The sequence below is a fragment of the Puntigrus tetrazona genome, chromosome 9 (genome assembly GCF_018831695.1).
Source record: "Puntigrus tetrazona isolate hp1 chromosome 9, ASM1883169v1, whole genome shotgun sequence".
NCBI lineage: Eukaryota > Metazoa > Chordata > Actinopteri > Cypriniformes > Cyprinidae > Puntigrus > Puntigrus tetrazona.
This window is the reverse complement of record NC_056707.1, coordinates 21,804,343-21,823,040: the sequence shown is the minus strand read 5'-3', so window position 1 is coordinate 21,823,040 and position 18,698 is coordinate 21,804,343. Positions and strand designations below refer to the sequence as shown.

At 38.6% G+C, this 18,698-nt stretch overlaps 1 protein-coding gene across 1 annotated transcript in view; it reads left to right on the top strand.

Annotated features, from left to right (window-relative positions):
• Positions 1-18,698, top strand: part of LOC122351560 (titin-like) — a 152,005-nt gene that overhangs the window by 73,007 nt on the left and 60,300 nt on the right. The window contains 45 exon segments of the mRNA XM_043248710.1: positions 390-798; position 835; positions 884-1,007; positions 1,099-1,365; positions 1,462-1,731; positions 1,818-2,117; positions 2,205-2,507; positions 2,595-2,782; positions 3,751-3,865; positions 3,961-4,245; positions 4,339-4,490; positions 4,579-4,726; positions 4,826-5,003; positions 5,092-5,213; positions 5,295-5,582; positions 5,912-6,208; positions 6,305-6,491; positions 6,571-6,686; positions 6,804-7,103; positions 7,599-7,898; positions 7,994-8,099; positions 8,307-8,503; positions 9,039-9,350; positions 9,449-9,727; positions 9,868-10,167; positions 10,258-10,560; positions 10,684-11,202; positions 11,304-11,606; positions 11,695-11,994; positions 12,077-12,373; positions 12,482-12,766; positions 12,866-13,159; positions 13,255-13,554; positions 13,673-13,981; positions 14,345-14,544; positions 14,658-15,087; positions 15,193-15,501; positions 15,605-15,786; positions 15,888-16,017; positions 16,122-16,421; positions 16,516-16,833; positions 16,937-17,233; positions 17,336-17,635; positions 18,087-18,401; positions 18,515-18,663. Coding sequence (XP_043104645.1) covers positions 390-798; position 835; positions 884-1,007; positions 1,099-1,365; positions 1,462-1,731; positions 1,818-2,117; positions 2,205-2,507; positions 2,595-2,782; positions 3,751-3,865; positions 3,961-4,245; positions 4,339-4,490; positions 4,579-4,726; positions 4,826-5,003; positions 5,092-5,213; positions 5,295-5,582; positions 5,912-6,208; positions 6,305-6,491; positions 6,571-6,686; positions 6,804-7,103; positions 7,599-7,898; positions 7,994-8,099; positions 8,307-8,503; positions 9,039-9,350; positions 9,449-9,727; positions 9,868-10,167; positions 10,258-10,560; positions 10,684-11,202; positions 11,304-11,606; positions 11,695-11,994; positions 12,077-12,373; positions 12,482-12,766; positions 12,866-13,159; positions 13,255-13,554; positions 13,673-13,981; positions 14,345-14,544; positions 14,658-15,087; positions 15,193-15,501; positions 15,605-15,786; positions 15,888-16,017; positions 16,122-16,421; positions 16,516-16,833; positions 16,937-17,233; positions 17,336-17,635; positions 18,087-18,401; positions 18,515-18,663 — 11,384 coding nt within the window.

Below are 18,698 nucleotides of genomic sequence, written 5' to 3'. Positions count from 1 at the left end.
TTGTCATGAAAATGATTGTGAATTTCTAATTGAGTGGGTAATAAGGGGAATGTTTTGTATTAGTTATACTAGATTCAAGGACTGTATAGTTAGTAAATCTCACATACTTTCTATTTAAAAAGTACAACAATATTTTAATAAAATGCATTTAAATATAAAATAACATGCATATAGATTGATATATATTTCTAAGAAAATATAATTGTTTGGAAATTATATGTATGACTGAATTGTAAAATTGAATGTTCCCTCTTGCCATAAATATAGACACTGTTGCTGACATGAAGTTAAATCATAAATAAATATTTCTAAGAAATAAAACATACATTTTCCTGTAGAAGATCAAAACACATGCCTAGTTAACTTATCATACACCTTAATTTCCACAGAGGAAGATCTTAGAATCATTGTTCCCCCTGAGGATGTTGACACACAGGAGAAAAAGACCATCAGCTTCACATGCAAGGTGAACAGACCAAATGTAACAGTACAATGGATGAAGACAGGTCAGGAAATCACTCTCAGCAAGAGAATTCTCTATCGAGTCGACAAAGACAAGCACACTCTGACCATTAAGGACTGCAGCCTTGCAGATGAGGGTGAATACACTGTAGTTGCTGGCGCTGATAAGTCCACAGCAGAACTGATCATCAGTGAGGCACCAGCTGACTTCACTGCTCAGCTTAATGACCAAACCATCACAGAGTTTGAGGATGCTGAGTTCACATGTGAACTCTCCAAGGAGAAGGCTGAAATTAAATGGTACAGAGATGGCAGGGAAATCAGAGAAGGACCAAGGTAAGCTGCATATTATTCTAAAGGGGTTTTGTCAAGGGTTTTTGTTGGCTTTGAGTGTTTAATGTGCATTAAATTAAATTTGAAGTACCGATTTGAGAGAGAGGGCAAAACATGCAGACTGCGTATAAAAGAGTGTAGACCAGATGATGAGTGTGAATATGCCTGTGGAGTGGATGACAAGAGAACCAGAGCCCGTCTCTTTGTTGAGGGTAAGTTTGTTTCAGTGTCTATTGAAAACATAAAATGTCATTAAAATGAATAGAAACTTAAATGGTCTTCATGACTTTTTCACCTCTTTAGAGACCCCTGTAGAGATTGTCAGGCCACCCACAGACGTGTTTGAGCCCCCAGGCTCAGATGTTGTGTATGAAGTTGAGCTCAACAAAGACAGAGTTGAGGTCAAATGGCTGAGGAACAACATGACCATTGTTCAAGGTGATAAATACCAGATGATGAGTGAGGGTAAAATTCACAGACTTCAAGTCTGTGAAATCAGGCCACGTGATCAGGGCGAGTACAGAGTCATTGCCAAGGACAAAGATGCAAGAGCCAAGCTTGAACTTGCTGGTAAGATTAATTTTATATTCACATAAAAAATATGTTTTACAACAAAATAAACTATATTATTTATTACTTTAACAATGCCTTGGTGTTTTTCCACAGCTGTGCCAACAATTAAAACCTTGGATCAAGACCTGGTGACAGATGCTGGAAAGCCATTCGTTATGGCGGTTCCTTACAATGCTTACCCACAGGCTGAGGCTGAGTGGTTTTACAATGACATCAGTCTTCCAAAAGACAATGTTCACACTTCTGTCGACAGGACAGAATATAGGCTAAAGGACCCTAAGAAGTCAGAGGAAGGCCGCTATAAAATCGTCATCCAAAACAAGCATGGAAAAGGAGAGGCTTTCATAAACCTAAAAGTTATTGGTGGGTTATCTTCATAGTGTATATTTTCCTTTCAGTCAAACATCCTAGGATTATATTGTTGCTTACAAATGTTGCTCCTTTCGCAGATGTTCCTGGACACGTGAAGAACCTTCAGGTTGTTGACACTGCTGACGGTGAGGTCAGCATTGCATGGGAAGAGCCAGAGAGTGACGGTGGCAGCAAGATCTTGGCTTATGTAGTTGAAAGACGTGATATCAAACGTAAGACCTGGACTCTGGCCACTGACTGTGCTGACAGCACAGAGTACTGTGTAACTGGCTTACAGAGGGACTCCAAGTACCTATTCCGTGTCTGTGCACGTAACCGAGTCGGAAGTGGGCCCAATGTTGAGACAGATAAAGCTGTTCAAGCTAAAAATAAGTTTGGTAAGTCAAGAAAATCTGGACCTTTAGGAAGTTTTATACATACTTGCCAGTGATACTTATTGTGGTTTTCAATTTTACACACTCTAGATGTTCCTGATCCACCACAGAATGTTATTGTTGGAAATGTCAACAAGTTTGGTGCCACAGTCTCCTGGGAACCACCACTGTTCGATGGTGGATCTGAGATCACATCATATGTTATTGAGCTCCGTGATAGAACTTCAGTGAGCTGGGCTCCAGTCATGGTGACCAAAGCACATGAACGCTCAGCTATTATTAATGATGTTATTGAGAACAAAGAATATATCTTCCGCGTTAAGGCTGAGAACAAGGCTGGAACTGGCAAACCAAGTGCTGCCACTAACCCAGTGAAGATAATGGACCCTATTGGTTTGTAAAATCCCATATATCATTAAATTTAGCACACACAAAAACATTCGTACCTAATAATACTAATCATAATGTTTTGATCCACAGAGAGGCCAAGCCCTCCACTGAATTTGACACACTCAGAACAGACAAAGGACTCCTGTCTGTTGACATGGGAGACTCCCTTAAAAAATGGAGGCACACCAATTACTGGCTACATTATTGAGAGATGTGAAGAGGGCACAGACAAGTGGCTAAGATGCAATGCCAGGCTTTGCCAGGACCTGCTCTACAGGGTAATTTTTGCCAAGGACTTTATATATATGGTTCGCTCATATTATTATGTATGGTATGGTGTAATAAGTCCTGCTTTCTAAATAAAACAGCCAATCTCCAAGTGCTAGTCATTAGCCCTATTAGGACAGGACTAGTTTTACAGGTGGTCATTCGAGAAATTTGTGTTTCCCAGACGTATTTTGTGATTTGAATCCCATCCGAATCTGCCACGTCTGTTTTTCTAACACAACCTCTGTAATAATTTTGGAGCAAATTACCTACTGTTTTTCAGCAAATTCAGTGTTCTAATGAGGCAGATAATCCAAATGCGAATTCGATTGTTTATCATTTCCATATTAATTATGTAACTTTATGAACATTAAAAATGGCTTCACTACAACAAAAATTAAATAGTTAAACTAAAGTAATCACACATTAACATTGTTTTGCTATACTACCCAATTAGCTTTACCATGGTATTTCTAGTAAAACTGTGATTATACCAATGGCAATCGATCCAAATGTCTGCATGCAATGCATGCATACAGAGTGCATGAAATCGGTGACATCCAGATGTACAAAACAGACCCACTCACCTCTGTAATAAACACAAATGTTAGTCCTAAATTGGTACATGAAAATCGCAGACGTCATGGGATAAAAAATCGAAACTCAAGTATAGTTCAGAAAACTAGTCCTGATCTAATTAGGCTAGTGTGTCCCTGCAGCTGCTATTAGAATCTCTGGTTCCCTCAAAGATGTGTGCTTAGGTGCACACTTGCTTTTTCTCATAGGAAATAAATATTAGGATATTTGAGTTTGGCGAGCAGTTTTTGAGATGTTGTTATTTTTCAATTTAAGTAAATAGAAGTTGGCCTTTTATGCATCTGCCAAGAAGCATTGTGAATATAGTTGCTTTTACTTCGCTTCTTGTTACAGAGCGTATTAGGATTGTTACATAATGCCAATGTTGACTTTCATTTCATAGATTTCAGGCCTGAAATTTGGAACAAAATACAGCTATAGAGTACTTGCTGAGAATGCTGCTGGCCAGTCTGACCCCTCAAATATTGTTGGGCCTGTATTGGCAGATGATCCCCACTGTAAGTGATTTCCAGACCATTGCACCCTAAATAATCTCTGATACATTTAAATTCTTACAAATTGTTTAACACATGAAGTGCTTCTCTTGACACAGTTGCACCTACTCTGGACCTGAGCGCATTTAAGGATGGACTGGAGGTCATTGTCCCTAATCCTCTTGCAATTCGTGTCCCTATTACTGGGTATCCGGTGCCCACAGCAAAATGGACCTTCGGTGAAAATGAGCTTACAGCTGGTGACCGTGTGTCCATGGTTACAAAATCAACCTTCACAGAACTCATTGTAACCCCAAGTGTGCGCCCTGACAAAGGCACATACTCTTTGACACTGGAAAATGATGTAACCAGTGTCTCAGGAGAAATTGAAGTTAATGTCATTGGTATGCACAATATTTTATTATAGACATGTATAAATCAATTTACAGTTCAGAAAATAAAAAGTGTTAAGTGTTATACTTTTTACTCTCCATTAGCATCTCCAAGTGCACCCAAAGACTTAAAGGTTGCAGAAGTGACCAGAAAACATGTTCACTTGATGTGGGAGGCACCTGAACATGATGGAGGCAGTCCGATCACTGGCTTTCAGGTTGAGAAGCGTGAGGTTTCCAGGAAGACCTGGGTGAAGGTATAAACATCACTAATATCTTTGACCATTTATTTATTTGAAATGATACTGTGAACCTTCATCATTTTTCTTGTTTTTGTGATTTTAGGTAATGGCAGGTTTGCAAGACCAGGAATACACCATCACAGATGTTGTTGAGGGCAAGGAGTACTTGTTCAGAGTTATTGCCTGCAATAAATGTGGCCCTGGAGAGCCCGCCTACATTGATGACCCAGTCAATGTGTCTTCACCTGCAAGTGCGTGTCCATAGTAATGATTTATTAGTCTGTATTAAATATTGTACAAATTGAAAAGTATTAAATACCTCATAATTTAATTTGTGTGTGTGTTTACAGCTATACCAGACCCACCAGAAAACCTCAAATGGAGAGACAAGTCTGCTAGCAAAATCTTCTTATCATGGGAGCCTCCCAAGTGGGATGGTGGAACTGCAATTAAAGGTTATATAGTTGACAAATGTCAACGTGGCACTGACAAGTGGGAGCCATGTGGAGACCCAGTTCCTGATCTTAAGTAAGTGATCCTTTTCAAATGAATTTCTCTGCAGACTGAATGGAGTTGCATACATGCAAAAGTGGAGCTAAATTAAATCTACAAACAGGTATGAAGTGACTGGTCTCATTGAAGGACAGTGGTATGCTTATCGTGTGAGGGCTTTGAACAAACTTGGTGCCAGTAAGCCTTGCAAAGCGACAGATGAGATTTTGGCTGTTGATCCTAAAGGTACAATAGTAGATTATAATTTTACATTCAGGAATTAATTCAAGTTTAATGTTTATTTCTTACACTTACCTCTTTTAACAGAGCCTCCAGAGATTCAGCTGGATGCAAAACTGCTGGCTGGCCTCACTGCTAAGGCTGGCACAAAGATTGAACTTCCTGCTGACATCACAGGCAAACCAGAGCCTAAAGTCAAATGGACCAAGGCTGACCTAGTCCTGAAGCCAGACGATAGAATCACAATTGATTCTAAGCCAGGACACTCAACTGTTTCCATTGCTAAGACCAAGAGGGATGATACCGCTACATACATCATTGAGGCAGTCAACAGCAGTGGCCGTGCAACTGCAACAGTTGATGTCAACATTCTAGGTTGTGTGACAGCCTGTTTTTTTGTCTTATTTGTCTTATTTTTATCTTATTTTTAGTAAAAATATCCTATCAAACATAAACAAGAACCAATTCTGTTTAGCATTGTCAATATATTTTGAATTATATACATGTATGTGTGTGTGTGTATTTTGTTTCTTTTAAATACATTTATATAAATTGTATGTAAGTATATATTAAATATTAGATATATTTGTTTACTTTTTTATTGAAAAAAAGATACATTTGACATTTAGGATAGACTTTTCATGTTTTCAAATGAATTAGTATTCAGATTATACTAATTTTCTATCTTTGCTGACTCCATATAGATAAACCTGGTCCTCCAGCTGCCTTTGATATCTCTGAAATCACCAATGAGTCCTGCTTATTGGCTTGGAATCCTCCAAGAGATGATGGTGGCTCAAAGGTGACAAACTATATTATTGAGAGGAAGGCTGTAGACAGTGAAATCTGGTACAAGTTGTCCTCCACTGTGAAGCAGACCACCTACAGGGCCACCAAACTTGTGGCTTTCAAGGAATATGTCTTTAGGGTGTATGCTGAAAATCAGTTTGGAATTGGTGCTCCAGCAGAACATGCCCCAATAACTGCCAGATACCCCTTTGGTATGTTATTTAATGCTGTTTCAACAATTGAGACAAGTTTTTTTTTTATTTAAACCTGCTTTAGAAATCATTATATATGTGTTCTCAATATCCTAGATACTCCTGGTCCTCCATACAAATTGGAGGCATCTGATATTGTAAAGGATGCTGTAACTCTGTCTTGGTACGAGCCTGATGATGATGGTGGAAGTCCTATTACTGGATACTGGGTTGAGAGATATGAGCCTGATCACGACAAATGGATCAGATGCAACAAGCTGCCTGTCAGGGACACAAACTTCAGGTGTGTGAACTTAGCTTTAGCATGCCATTTTTGTGTCAGAAACTTTGTCTAAATGTCTAAAATACAAATTTGCTTACAGGGTAAAAGGACTGCCCACACGAAAGAAGTATAAGTTCCGTGTTTTGGCAGAAAATCTTGCTGGACCTGGGAAACCAAGCAAAGAGACAGACCCGATTTTGATTAAAGATCCAATCGGTAGGATAACTGTTTAATAAAAATCCTGATTTACTCATTTCAATAACAAAAGAGCTACATTTTTATTTTATTTAGAGAAAGCAAACTGCAAGAATCAAGTGACAATTTTTGTTTCAGATCCCCCATGGGCTCCTGGTAAGCCCACTGTTAAAGATGTGGCCAAAACATCTGCCTTCCTGCAATGGACAAAACCAGAGCATGATGGTGGTGCAAAGATAGAGTCTTACATCATTGAGCTCCTCAAGAGCGGTACTGACGAGTGGGTTCGTGTTGCTGATGGTATCCCTTCTCTTGAGTACTTCCTGAGAGGACTGATGGAGAAGCAAGAATACTCTTTCCGTGTCAGAGCTGTCAACGCAGCAGGAGAGAGTGAACCTAGTGAACCAAGTGATCCAGTGCTCTGCAAGGAGAGACTCAGTAAGTCACACTATATAAAAATGAGAACTGTCATCATTTATTTTGTAAAAGAACTTTCTTCAGCAGAACACAAAAGAAAAAATTCTGAATAATGTAGTTGGTCGCATTTTTCCATACAGTTGCAAAAAATATAGAGCTTTCAAGCTGAAAAAGAACATAAAATCATCATAAACATATTCTGAAAGTAGTCCATACACTATGTTCACTGGTCTTTGGAATTCATACAGTAGTTTTGTTTATGCTAAAATTTAACTTGGTTTTCTGTAAATTATATTACATGTCTGCTTGTTTCTTATTTTTGTTATCTTGTGGCTATGATATTCTTGATATTTTTGATATTGTTCTTTTGTGGTCTTATGATATTTTGTACAGGTTAGGAAGAGCATATAAATGATTACAGAATTTGTATTTTAGAGTTAACTATTGTTTTTACATTTAAATGTTGAAGTGAATAATTCTGAAGAGCATTTTCTAATGATGATCCTTCTCCTTTAGATCCTCCGTCACCCCCAAGATGGCTTGAAGTAGTTTCTAGTAGCAGGAACAGCGCTGATTTGAAATGGACAGCACCTGAGAGAGATGGTGGCTCTCCAATCACAAACTACATTATTGAGAAGAGAGATGTCAGACGCAAGGGATGGCAGGCTGTAGACACCACTGTGAAAGAGCTGAATTACACTGTCACCCCATTGAATGAGGGGTCTCTCTATGTTTTCCGCGTTGCTGCAGAGAATGCTGTTGGACCCAGTGAATTTTGTGAACTTGCAGACTCCGTTCTCGCCAAGGATACTTTCAGTGTGTACTTTGTCTTTCTCATTGCTTGTTTTTTCCTTTTGAGTGTTTGATATTTTCCATTACATTTGTCTTTCATCTGCTTCCCTTCTTCACAGGTACTCCTGGACCTCCATATAATCTGACCATTACTGAGGTTTCCAAGACTCATGTTGACCTGAAATGGGAAGCTCCTAAGAATGATGGTGGAAGACCTGTCTTGAGGTACTTACATATGGCAGTATTATGTTATTACAGTACTTATTCATATTTTTTATTTAGCTTTTTTTTCATGTGCTATTAATTTGTTTATATTAGTTTTAGTTGTAGTAATTTTTGTATTAAAAACTTTTCAACATTTCTAACAGTTTTGAATCTATTTTAGCAGTAAGGTGTTAATGTGCCATTAATTGGATAATATCTCTTTCCTAGATATGTCATTGAGAAAAAGGAGAAACTTGGAACCCGTTGGGTGAAATCAGGAAAGACCTCAGGTCCTGATTGCCATTACAGAGTGACTGATGTTATTGAGGGCACTGAAGTGCAGTTCCAAGTCTCGGCTGAGAACGAGGCTGGAGTTGGTCACCCAAGTGAACCCACGGATATTGTGGTCATTGAGGACCCAACAGGTATGCTAACCAAAATATCACATTCTATTTATTTATTTATTTGATTTGATTTGATTTAGATATGATATATAAACAAGTATCTACTATTTTTATTTAGTTTGTAGTCTTGGAAACTTAATTTTAATATTTTGAAGAAACATACTGTAACATTAAAGATTTCATTAGGATTATGATTTATTACTTTTCTTAATCTTATAAGAAGCATTGAAATGATTTAAAAAACTTAAAAAACAAATATTGAACTATACTTACTTAAACTCAAACAGTAAAGAGTGTTACTACAAAAGTGAATATTCACTTTTTGATTTAACAGAAAGTTATATCTTCAGTCACTTTTCCGAGTTGGTTTTATTAAGTTTTATTATTAGGTCCGAGTATCATATTAAGATAAATAGAAAATAAACTAAATATCTGTTTATTTTAATTATATGTAATAAAAAATAGTGCTGTCTGTAGGACCTCTAACATTAAGTGTTAAATACCTGATTTAGATATTTAAGATGAAACATAATGAAACCATTCTTTATCTTGTCAGGCCCACCATCACCACCTCAGGAACTGCATGTCACTGAAGCAGCTAGAGATCATATATGTATTGCTTGGAAGGCACCAGAAAAGAATGGAGGAAGTCCCATTATCGGTTACCATATTGAGCTTTGTGAGGCTGGAACTGAGAAATGGATGAGAGTCAACTCTCGACCTGTCAAAGAGCTAAAATACAGGGCTGGGGAGGAAGAGGGCATTGTTCCTGAGAAGCAATATACCTTCAGAGTCCGTGCTGTCAATTCTGTTGGTGCCAGTGAGCCCTCTGACATTTCTGAGAATGTATATGCCAGAGATTCTGACTGTAAGCTATTTTTGCTGTTTTTGTCAAATTATAAATGATCATTTGTTGCCATTTTAATTAAAGGATAATTGATTGCTCTTTGTCTCACATCATTGCAGGCAGTCCAACCCTTGACTTCCAGACCAAGGACCTTGTTGTTGTAGAAGGTGAAAAGATGCATCTCCCAATTCCATTTAGGGCTGTGCCATCACCTAAGATAACGTGGCACAAAGATGGAAATGAACTGAAGGCTGATGACAGAACTTCCTTCAGGTCTGAATACACATCCTGCCATCTGGAAATTCCAGACTGCTTGCACGCTGATGCTGGCCAGTACAAAGTTACCCTGGAGAACAGCAATGGTTCAACTAGTGGAACAATCAATGTTAAAGTTATTGGTATGTTTTTTAGTTTTGTTATCAACAATTTTTTTGGAATATTACAGCTTTTAGCAACTGATGCAAACATAATAATGAAAGTGCAGCTTTGCAATTTAAACATTTGCTTTGGTTTTACTTTGCTTTTTTACAAATGTTAGGTCTTCCTGGGCCATGTAAAGAAATTGTTGCTAGTGATATTACCAAGAGCACCTGCAAGGTGTCTTGGGATCCTCCTGACTATGATGGTGGTAGCCCTGTTCTCCACTATGTGCTACAACGCAGAGAAGCAGGCAGGAGAACCTATGTCAATGTTATGTCTGGAGAAAACAAAGTTAGCTGGCCAGTTAAGGATCTCATTCAAAATGGAGAGTATTACTTCCGTGTCAGAGCTGTCAACAAGATTGGTGGTGGTGAATTCATTGAGCTTCGCAACCCTGTAATTGCTGAAGATCAGAAGCGTAAGTAATGACATTTATTTAAAAAACATTTAAATGTAACTTTTTTTTCACAAAAAAAAATGTCAACAACTTTTTGTTCTTCAAATGCAGAACGTCCTGACCCACCAGTTGATGTAGAAACACATAACCCAACTTCTGAGAGTGTGACCCTTACATGGAAGCCCCCCATGTATGATGGTGGAAGCAAAATTATGGGTTACATTCTTGAGAAGATGATGAAAGGGGAAGAGAACTTTCAGAGATGCAATGACTTCCTTGTGCCAGTGCTGTCCTATACTGTTAAGAGGTTGACACAAGGAAAACAATATCAGTTCCGTGTACGTGCTGAAAACGCAGCTGGTGTCAGTGATCCTTCACGCAGCACACCTTTGATCAAAGCCACAGATGCAGTTGGTATGAATGTAATATTTTGATATTTGCCATATCATACATTTTTATCAGATATGAAGTCCCTCTGAAGCAAGCTTTTGGTACTGGATATGTAATAATTTGTAATAATTGTCATTCTGCTTCCAGATCGTCCAAAGGTATTCCTTAGCGGTAGTCTACAATCAGGCTTAGCTGTGAAGCGAGGTGAGGAGATCCGATTGGATGCCAATATCTCTGGATTCCCTTACCCCCAAATTACATGGATGAAGAACAATTCAACCATTTGGCCAGAGCCACTGAAGAAGAGACCAGAAAGGCCCATTAAGAAGAAGAAGGAGAAAGAAAAGGTAAAGGAGGAAAAGAAGGATGATGCAGAGAAGAAAGATGCAGATGCAGAAAAGAAGGAGGAAGACAAAGAGGCAAAGAAGGAGGAGGTCAAGGAAAAGGAGGAGGAAAAGGAAAAAGAAAAGGAGGTAGAGGAACCTGAGGAGAGTGAAGAAGCTTATCACCCATCCTTAAATGAACGCCTTACCATTGAATCCAAGAGGAAGGGTGAATCCTACATTATTGTGAAAGATACTATCAGAGGTGATCATGGTGTTTTCACCATAAAAGTAGAAAATGATCATGGTGTTGCCTCTGCCTCCTGTGAAGTTAATGTCCTTGGTGAGTATACAATTCTGCAATGTGACATCAACACTTTACAAGAAACATGTAAACCCTTTCCCACCTTAAAAAATCTCACTTTTTTTTTCCTTCTTTTTCAGATACACCTGGACCTCCAGTCAATTTCAAATTTGAAGATGTGAAGAAGAACTCAATCCTCTGTAAGTGGGATCCTCCTTTGGATGATGGTGGTAGTGAAATCCTTAACTACATATTGGAGAGAAAAGATAACTCCAAGGCTGAGCTTGGATGGATCACTGTAACATCAATCCTTAGAGGCTGTAAATTTCTAGTACCAAAACTTATTGAGGGCAAGGAGTACCTCTTCCGTGTCACTGCAGAAAATAAGTATGGTCCTGGAACCCCATGCATCTCCAAACCTGTCATTGCAAAGAATCCATTCGGTATTATGGTTTTTCATTGTTTAAGAACATTATTTGCATTATTGTGTTAGACAGTTATTTAAAAGTTCAATTGGTTTTGTCGCTTCAGATCCTCCAGATGCACCAGAGAAACCTGACATTAAGGATACCACAGCCAGCAGTATGCTTGTTACCTGGACAGAACCCAATGACCATGGCAGCCCTATTGAAGGATACTGGTTAGAGAAACGAGAAATTAACAGCACACACTGGGCGAGAGTTAATCGGACAATGGTTCCTGATTTGGAAATAAATGTAGAGGGCCTTTTGGAGGGTCTGACATATATTTTCAGAGTCTGTGCAGAAAATGTAGCAGGACCTGGAAAGTTCAGCCCTCCTTCAGAACCAAGAACAGCACAGGCTGCAATCAGTAAGTTTGTAGTAATAAAATTTACCATATAAACATATAAAAATGTAATATTTACTATATGTGTATTTGTTTTACATTTCAGGGCCCCCAGGTCCACCAATTCCAAGAATTGTAGACACCTCTGACTATTCAATTGATGTAGAATGGGATCCTCCTGCAGACAATGGTGGCGCAGACATCTTTGGTTATCATGTTGACAAAGTTGTTGCTGGTACCAAGGACTGGTCACGAGCCACTGAGAGACCACACAAGAACCACGCATTTACAGTGTATGGTGTAAGGGAAGGAGCAAAGTATATGGTCCGTGTTGTGGCAGTTAATTGTGCCGGTGAAGGAGAACCTGGTTTTACAGATGCAGTAATTGTCAGAAACCCTGCAGGTATAAAGTTAAACTGATGCAAATTATCTAGACATTCTTTATCTGTGTAATTTAAGTGTTGTTCTAATATAAACAGCTAAATATATGTCTTTGTTTCTTTATTAACAGAGGTTCCAGTCATCGAGCTTGATCTCTCCGTGAGAAATGGTGTTGTCATTAGAGCTGGTGAGATGCTGAGAATTCCAGCACATGTGACTGGTAGACCTTTTCCATCTTTGAAGTGGACAAAGGATGATGGTGCATTAGAAAAAGATCGTATGGAGGTGGAAGAAGCTGGAAAGGACAGCACTGTTGTCATCAAAACCACAAAGAGAAGTGATCATGGCAAATACCAAATCCAAGCAGCAAATCCTAGTGGTATTAAATCTGCATGGACCAGGGTTGAAGTTATGGGTAAGAATTTTTTAATTGACATTTGTATTTGAAATGTTTACACTCATTTTCATTAAAGCATGCATAACATATATTTTCCCACATTTAATTTTTCTTCAGATGTTCCTGGACCAGTTCTTGACCTGAAACCTGTTGTGGTTACCAGAAAGCTAATGATGTTGAATTGGTCAGATCCCGATGATGATGGTGGTAGTGATGTGACAGGGTTCATCATTGAAAGGAGGGAGCCAAAGATGCATACCTGGAGACAACCTATTGAGACACCTTCATCTAAATGTGAGATTGTAGGTATTATTGAGGGACAGGAATACATTTTCCGTGTTGTGGCTAAGAACAAGTTTGGATGTGGACCTCCAGTCGATCTTGGACCTATCCGTGCTGTGGATCCTCAAGGTAAACTTTACACAAACAATGCTTCACTCGTACAATAACACTCAAGATTATGACAGTTTCTATGTATTTATTATTATATGTTTATTAAATGTCAGGTCCACCAACTTCTCCTGAAAAGTTCCACTATACAGAGAGGACCAAGTCCTCTGTTACTATTGAATGGAGGCCACCCCGTAATGATGGTGGTAGTCCCATTCTTGGCTACATCATTGAGAAGAAGCGACAAGATCAACCAGCCTTCCAGCGTGTCAACCCAGAGTTGATCACTGCTCAAATTTTGACAGTTGAAGACCTTGATGAGCTGCATATGTATGAGTTCCGTGCAAAGGCTGTCAATGCATTCGGGGAAAGTGAGCCTTCAATTACCATGACTGTTGTCATTCAGGATGATGAAGGTTTGTACTATTCTAGTTTAACACCACTGTTCTTCACAGAGTTTTATGATGTCTCAGGACACACATTTTATTTTTATTTTTCATGACACAAATTACATCTTTCTTTTGATGATTATAGTGGCTCCAAGTCTGCATATGTTGAAGCACTTCAAGGGTGATTTGATCCAAGTTAGGAAAAACGAACCTGTTGAGATGCCTGCTGAAGTCACAGGCCTGCCAATGCCAAAGATCGAATGGTTGAAGGATGATGTTGTTATTGCCAAGTCAACTGAGAAACTCTTGATAGAAACTAAAGAGGTTGACAGGGTGACATCACATACAAAACTCTCTATCCCTGGTGTTAATAGATTAGACAAGGGCACATACACAGTTACTGCCTCAAATCGTTTGGGATCTCTCAGTCATTCTATCACAGTGGAAGTGCTGGGTAAGTCATCCTATACTGTACAAATATTGGACACTTAAGTAAAACATGTTGACAAAATATCAAACCAAGTGGCATCTGTTAAAAAAAGTGTACTAGAGTATTTCTCAGCTAACTTCACTTTTCCTATTCCCTTTTGCTACTGCTTTTATCTTATTTTTAAATTGTATATCTCTTATGTTCAACATATAAAAAAAAAAACATACTTTTGTAAAATATTTTAAGTTGTACAGTCTTTTATAAAACACATTTCACCTGATTTGATATTTTGTGATCCAATGACATGCAGCAAGTCATAGCTTAATTATCAAAAGTGTTTGTATATTTTGCACATACCTAATGTTTTATGATAATCTTTTTTCATAGATCGACCAACACCACCAAGAAACATTGCTGTTTCAAATATTAAAGCTGAGTCTTGCAAACTTTCCTGGGATGCCCCATTGGATCTTGGTGGCAGTGAACTTACCAACTACATTGTTGAGATGAAAGACCTTAATGGTGAAGATCCTGAAAAGGCTGAGTGGGTGCAGGTTACTAACTCTATTATCGAGAAGCATTATGAGGTAAGCAAAACAAATTTTAAAGCAGTTGTATATGAAGTCATTCAATATATATAAAAAAGAATATTGTTTATCATGTGTATGAGGACTATAAAAAGATTTTATGTTTTTTGCAGGCATGGAATCTTCAAACTGGTGGCAACTATAAATTCAGAGTCAAAGCTCAAAATAAGTATGGAATAAGTGAGGCCTGTGAAACAGAGGAGGTTCAGATTAAGGATCCTTTTGCTCTGCCTGGCCCACCTGAGAAAGTCAGTATTGCTGAGCGTTCTAAGACCCATATGTTACTGACATGGGAACCTCCTAGGGACTGTGGTGGTTCTATGATTACTGGCTACTGGCTTGAGAAGCGTGAAAAGGGCACTTCCTATTGGTCTCGTGTGAATAAGATCCTGGTGTCAAAACGTGGCACAAAAGGCTGGGAATACCAGGTTACCCGTCTTATTGAGGGAACAGAGTATGAATTCCGTGCAATGGCTTGTAATTCTGCTGGTATTGGACCACCTAGTGCCATCTCCGAGTCTGCTGTTGCCGACGATCCCTTGAGTAAGATCATAAATTGTAGATCATAGATCATAAAGTGCATTTATATTTTGAATAGATTTTTACCCATGATGTTTTTTAATATATTTTATGTTTGTGTGTGTAAAGCTCCACCTAGCATGCCAGCAGCTCCTGAGATTGCTGATAAAACCAAGCATAGTGTCACACTGGCGTGGACTCCACCAGCTAAAGATGGTGGCCGGCCCATCAAAGGCTACATCATTGAGATTCAGGATGAAGGCACTTCTGAGTGGGCCAGGATCAATGATGCTGAAAATCTGCATCCTTCTACTGTGTTCACCATTCCAAACCTCCCAGAACTTAAGAAATACAGATTCAGAATCATTGCAGTCAATGAAATTGGCGAGTCTGAGCCAAGCCCCAGAACTACTGAAGTTCGCATAGAGGACATTCAAAGTAAAATCTCTCTCTCTTTTTTTCTTACTTAAATACATATTACCATCCGCTAGAGTCATATGTTTATTTTTGCACGATTTTATGCATTCTTTTAATTTCACAGCTGCACCAAAGATTTTCATGGATATCAGTGCTCCTGACCTGCTGTGTATCCGTGCTGGAACTCCATTTAAGATTCCAGCTACCATCACAGGACGTCCTGTTCCTAAAGTTACGTGGGAGTTTGATGGCAAAGCAAAGACTGAAAAGAAGGATCGTCTTCATTTCTTACCAGTGGATTCACAGGTAACGTCTTTCTCTAATTTTAAACATGAATAATTATTATTTTCTCACAAATTTTTGTAAGATTTATTTATTTTGTATTTATGCATTATTTTTGGAATTAGGTTGAATCTACTGACACAACCTCAGTTGTTACAATTCCTGTGAGTTTGAGAAGCCATTCTGGCAGGTACACAATTACAGCAAAGAACAAATCAGGACAGAAGCATGTCAATGTCAGAGTAAATGTGCTTGGTGAGTTTGCTTACTGTTCAAATATAAATATATATATATGAGAGAGAGAGAAATACTTAATTGAAGGAATTGTGCTCTGAGGTAAACTGATAATGTTTTCCCAGATGTTCCTGGAGCACCCAAAGAACTCAAAGTTACTGATGTCACCAGGACCACAATGAGACTTATTTGGAAACTGCCAGATAATGATGGTGGTGAGAGAATCAAGAGTTATTTTATTGAAAAGAAGGCTGTGAATGGAAAGGCTTGGACAATTGCCAATGCCGCTTGTGCCAGTATGGCCTTTGTTGTGCCCAACCTCCTCGAGGGACAGGACTATTTGTTCCGTGTTCGTGCTGAGAATCGCCTAGGCTTTGGACCATTTACAGAGACCACGGAACCTGTTAGGGCAAGGGATCCTATCTGTAAGTCGTTTACCCTAACATTTTGAAAAGCATCATACATGCCTTTAAATTGGTTTTCAATTAACAGTATTTTCTGTTTTCTTTTAATTTAAAGATCCTCCTGATCCTCCTACCAAGGTGAAAATTAACCTTGTTACCAAGAACACTGTAACCCTGTCATGGGTGCCTCCCAAGAACGATGGTGGAGCACCAGTAAAGCATTATATCATTGAGAGGCTAAGTTGGGATACCAGTGGTCCACAAAAAGAGACTTGGAAACAGTGTAATAAGAGAGATGTTGAAGAGACTACCTTTATTGTTGAAGACCTTAAGGAAGGTGGCGAGTATGAGTTCCGTGTTAAAGCTGTGAATGAGGCTGGCGCGAGTAGACCCTCTGTTACTGCCGGACCAGTTGTCATTAAGGACCAGACATGTGAGTACAAGATCTTGTTTTTTTCAAAATCCATTTTTGGATTTTAAGTTTCTTGAAATATGGCTATTACTTATTTGCTGATATTTGTTTGAAATCTTTTTAGGTGCTCCAAGTATTGATCTCAGAGAGGCATTAGAAGGTGCAGAAGGATATGATGTAAACATTATTGCTAGGATTCAAGGCTGTCCATTCCCATCTCTTGTCTGGCACAAGGCTCCGCAGGACAAGCCAGATGACAAAGCACCTGTACAGTATGACAAACATGTCAATAAACTTGTTTCTGATGAGAAATGCACTCTATTAATTCAGCAGTCAAAGAGAGATGACAGCGCCATATACACTCTCACAGCCACCAACAGTTTGGGAACAGCTTCCAAGAGCATCAAGCTTAGCATTTTGGGTACGTCCCTGAATTTCATAATTCCATTTCCAATCGAATTTTGAATGATTCATTCATTTGAAAGTTAAGAAAAAAAATTATATCCCATTTTTGTGTCCACAGGACGTCCTGGTGTACCCGTAGGACCAATTAAGATTGGGGAGATTTTTGCTGAAAGGATTGGCCTCTCCTGGAATCCACCATTAGATGATGGCGGTTCCAAGATTACAAACTATGTTGTTGAAAAGCGTGAAGAAAACAGAAAAACATGGGTCCATGTCTCTAGTGATCCAAAGGAATGCCAATACACTGTACAAAGGCTGACAGAGGGTCATGAGTATGAGTTCCGTGTTATGGCTCAGAATAAATACGGAGTTGGACCACCTCTGTACAGTGAACCCGAGAAAGCACGAAACCTTTTCAGTAAGTTTCATTCACTAAATTCAGGGGTTTTCAAACTTGCTGATGACCATGATCTCCAAATATCATGATCCCCTTGTGAGGGACCACCTTACTACTATGTGTATATATTTTTTTATTATATTGTGTGAGAAAAAAAAACATTATAAAGATGAAGTAAATTATCTGGAATATATAATATTATTTTACTCTGAAAATGAGTCACTAAATAACATAATACATATCACTTATAGTATATTATGTGTAAAAAAAAAAACCCAAAACTATGTATTAATTAGAATAATGAAGAATAATCCTATGATTACTGTTTTATGATTTAGAGTCTTTATAATGCAGAATAAAACAATAATGATATCAAATTCAACTGATTTTATTAAATGTTTAGTTTGGACCCTGCAAAAATACTGTATTGCTACAATTCAGTCTAATACTTATTTTACTCTATTCTTAACAGCTGTACCTGGACAATGTGAGAAGCCAACAGTCACAGATGTTTCAGTTGAATCTATGACCGTTAACTGGGATGAGCCAGAATATGATGGTGGCTCTCCAGTAACTGGCTACTGGTTAGAACGCAAGGAAACTACAGGCAAGCGCTGGACAAGAGTGAATCGTGAACCTATCAGAATCAGGACTCTAGGTGTTTCCCATATTGTGACGGGCCTCTTGGAGGGTGCTGTCTACCAGTTCCGTGTTCTGGCAATTAATGCAGCTGGAAGTGGCCCACCAAGTTTGCCTTCTGATCCTGTTGCATGTAGAGATCCCATAGGTATGCTATGCTTTCATCATTTTGTTTTGTTTTTTCCCCCTCAGTTTTCAACCAATATATCTATACTTTTTTGTAATGCATATGTATATTTAATTTGTATTCTTTCTTAACAGCACCTCCAGGACCTCCAACACCAAAAGTAACAGATTGTACCAAGTCAACTGTTGATCTTGAATGGATTCCTCCACTTATTGATGGTGGATCTAAGATCACAGGATATTTCGTTGAGTACAAAGAAGAAGGACAGGAGGAATGGGAGAAGGTATATATTAGTGTCTTTCTCTCTCTCTCTCTCTC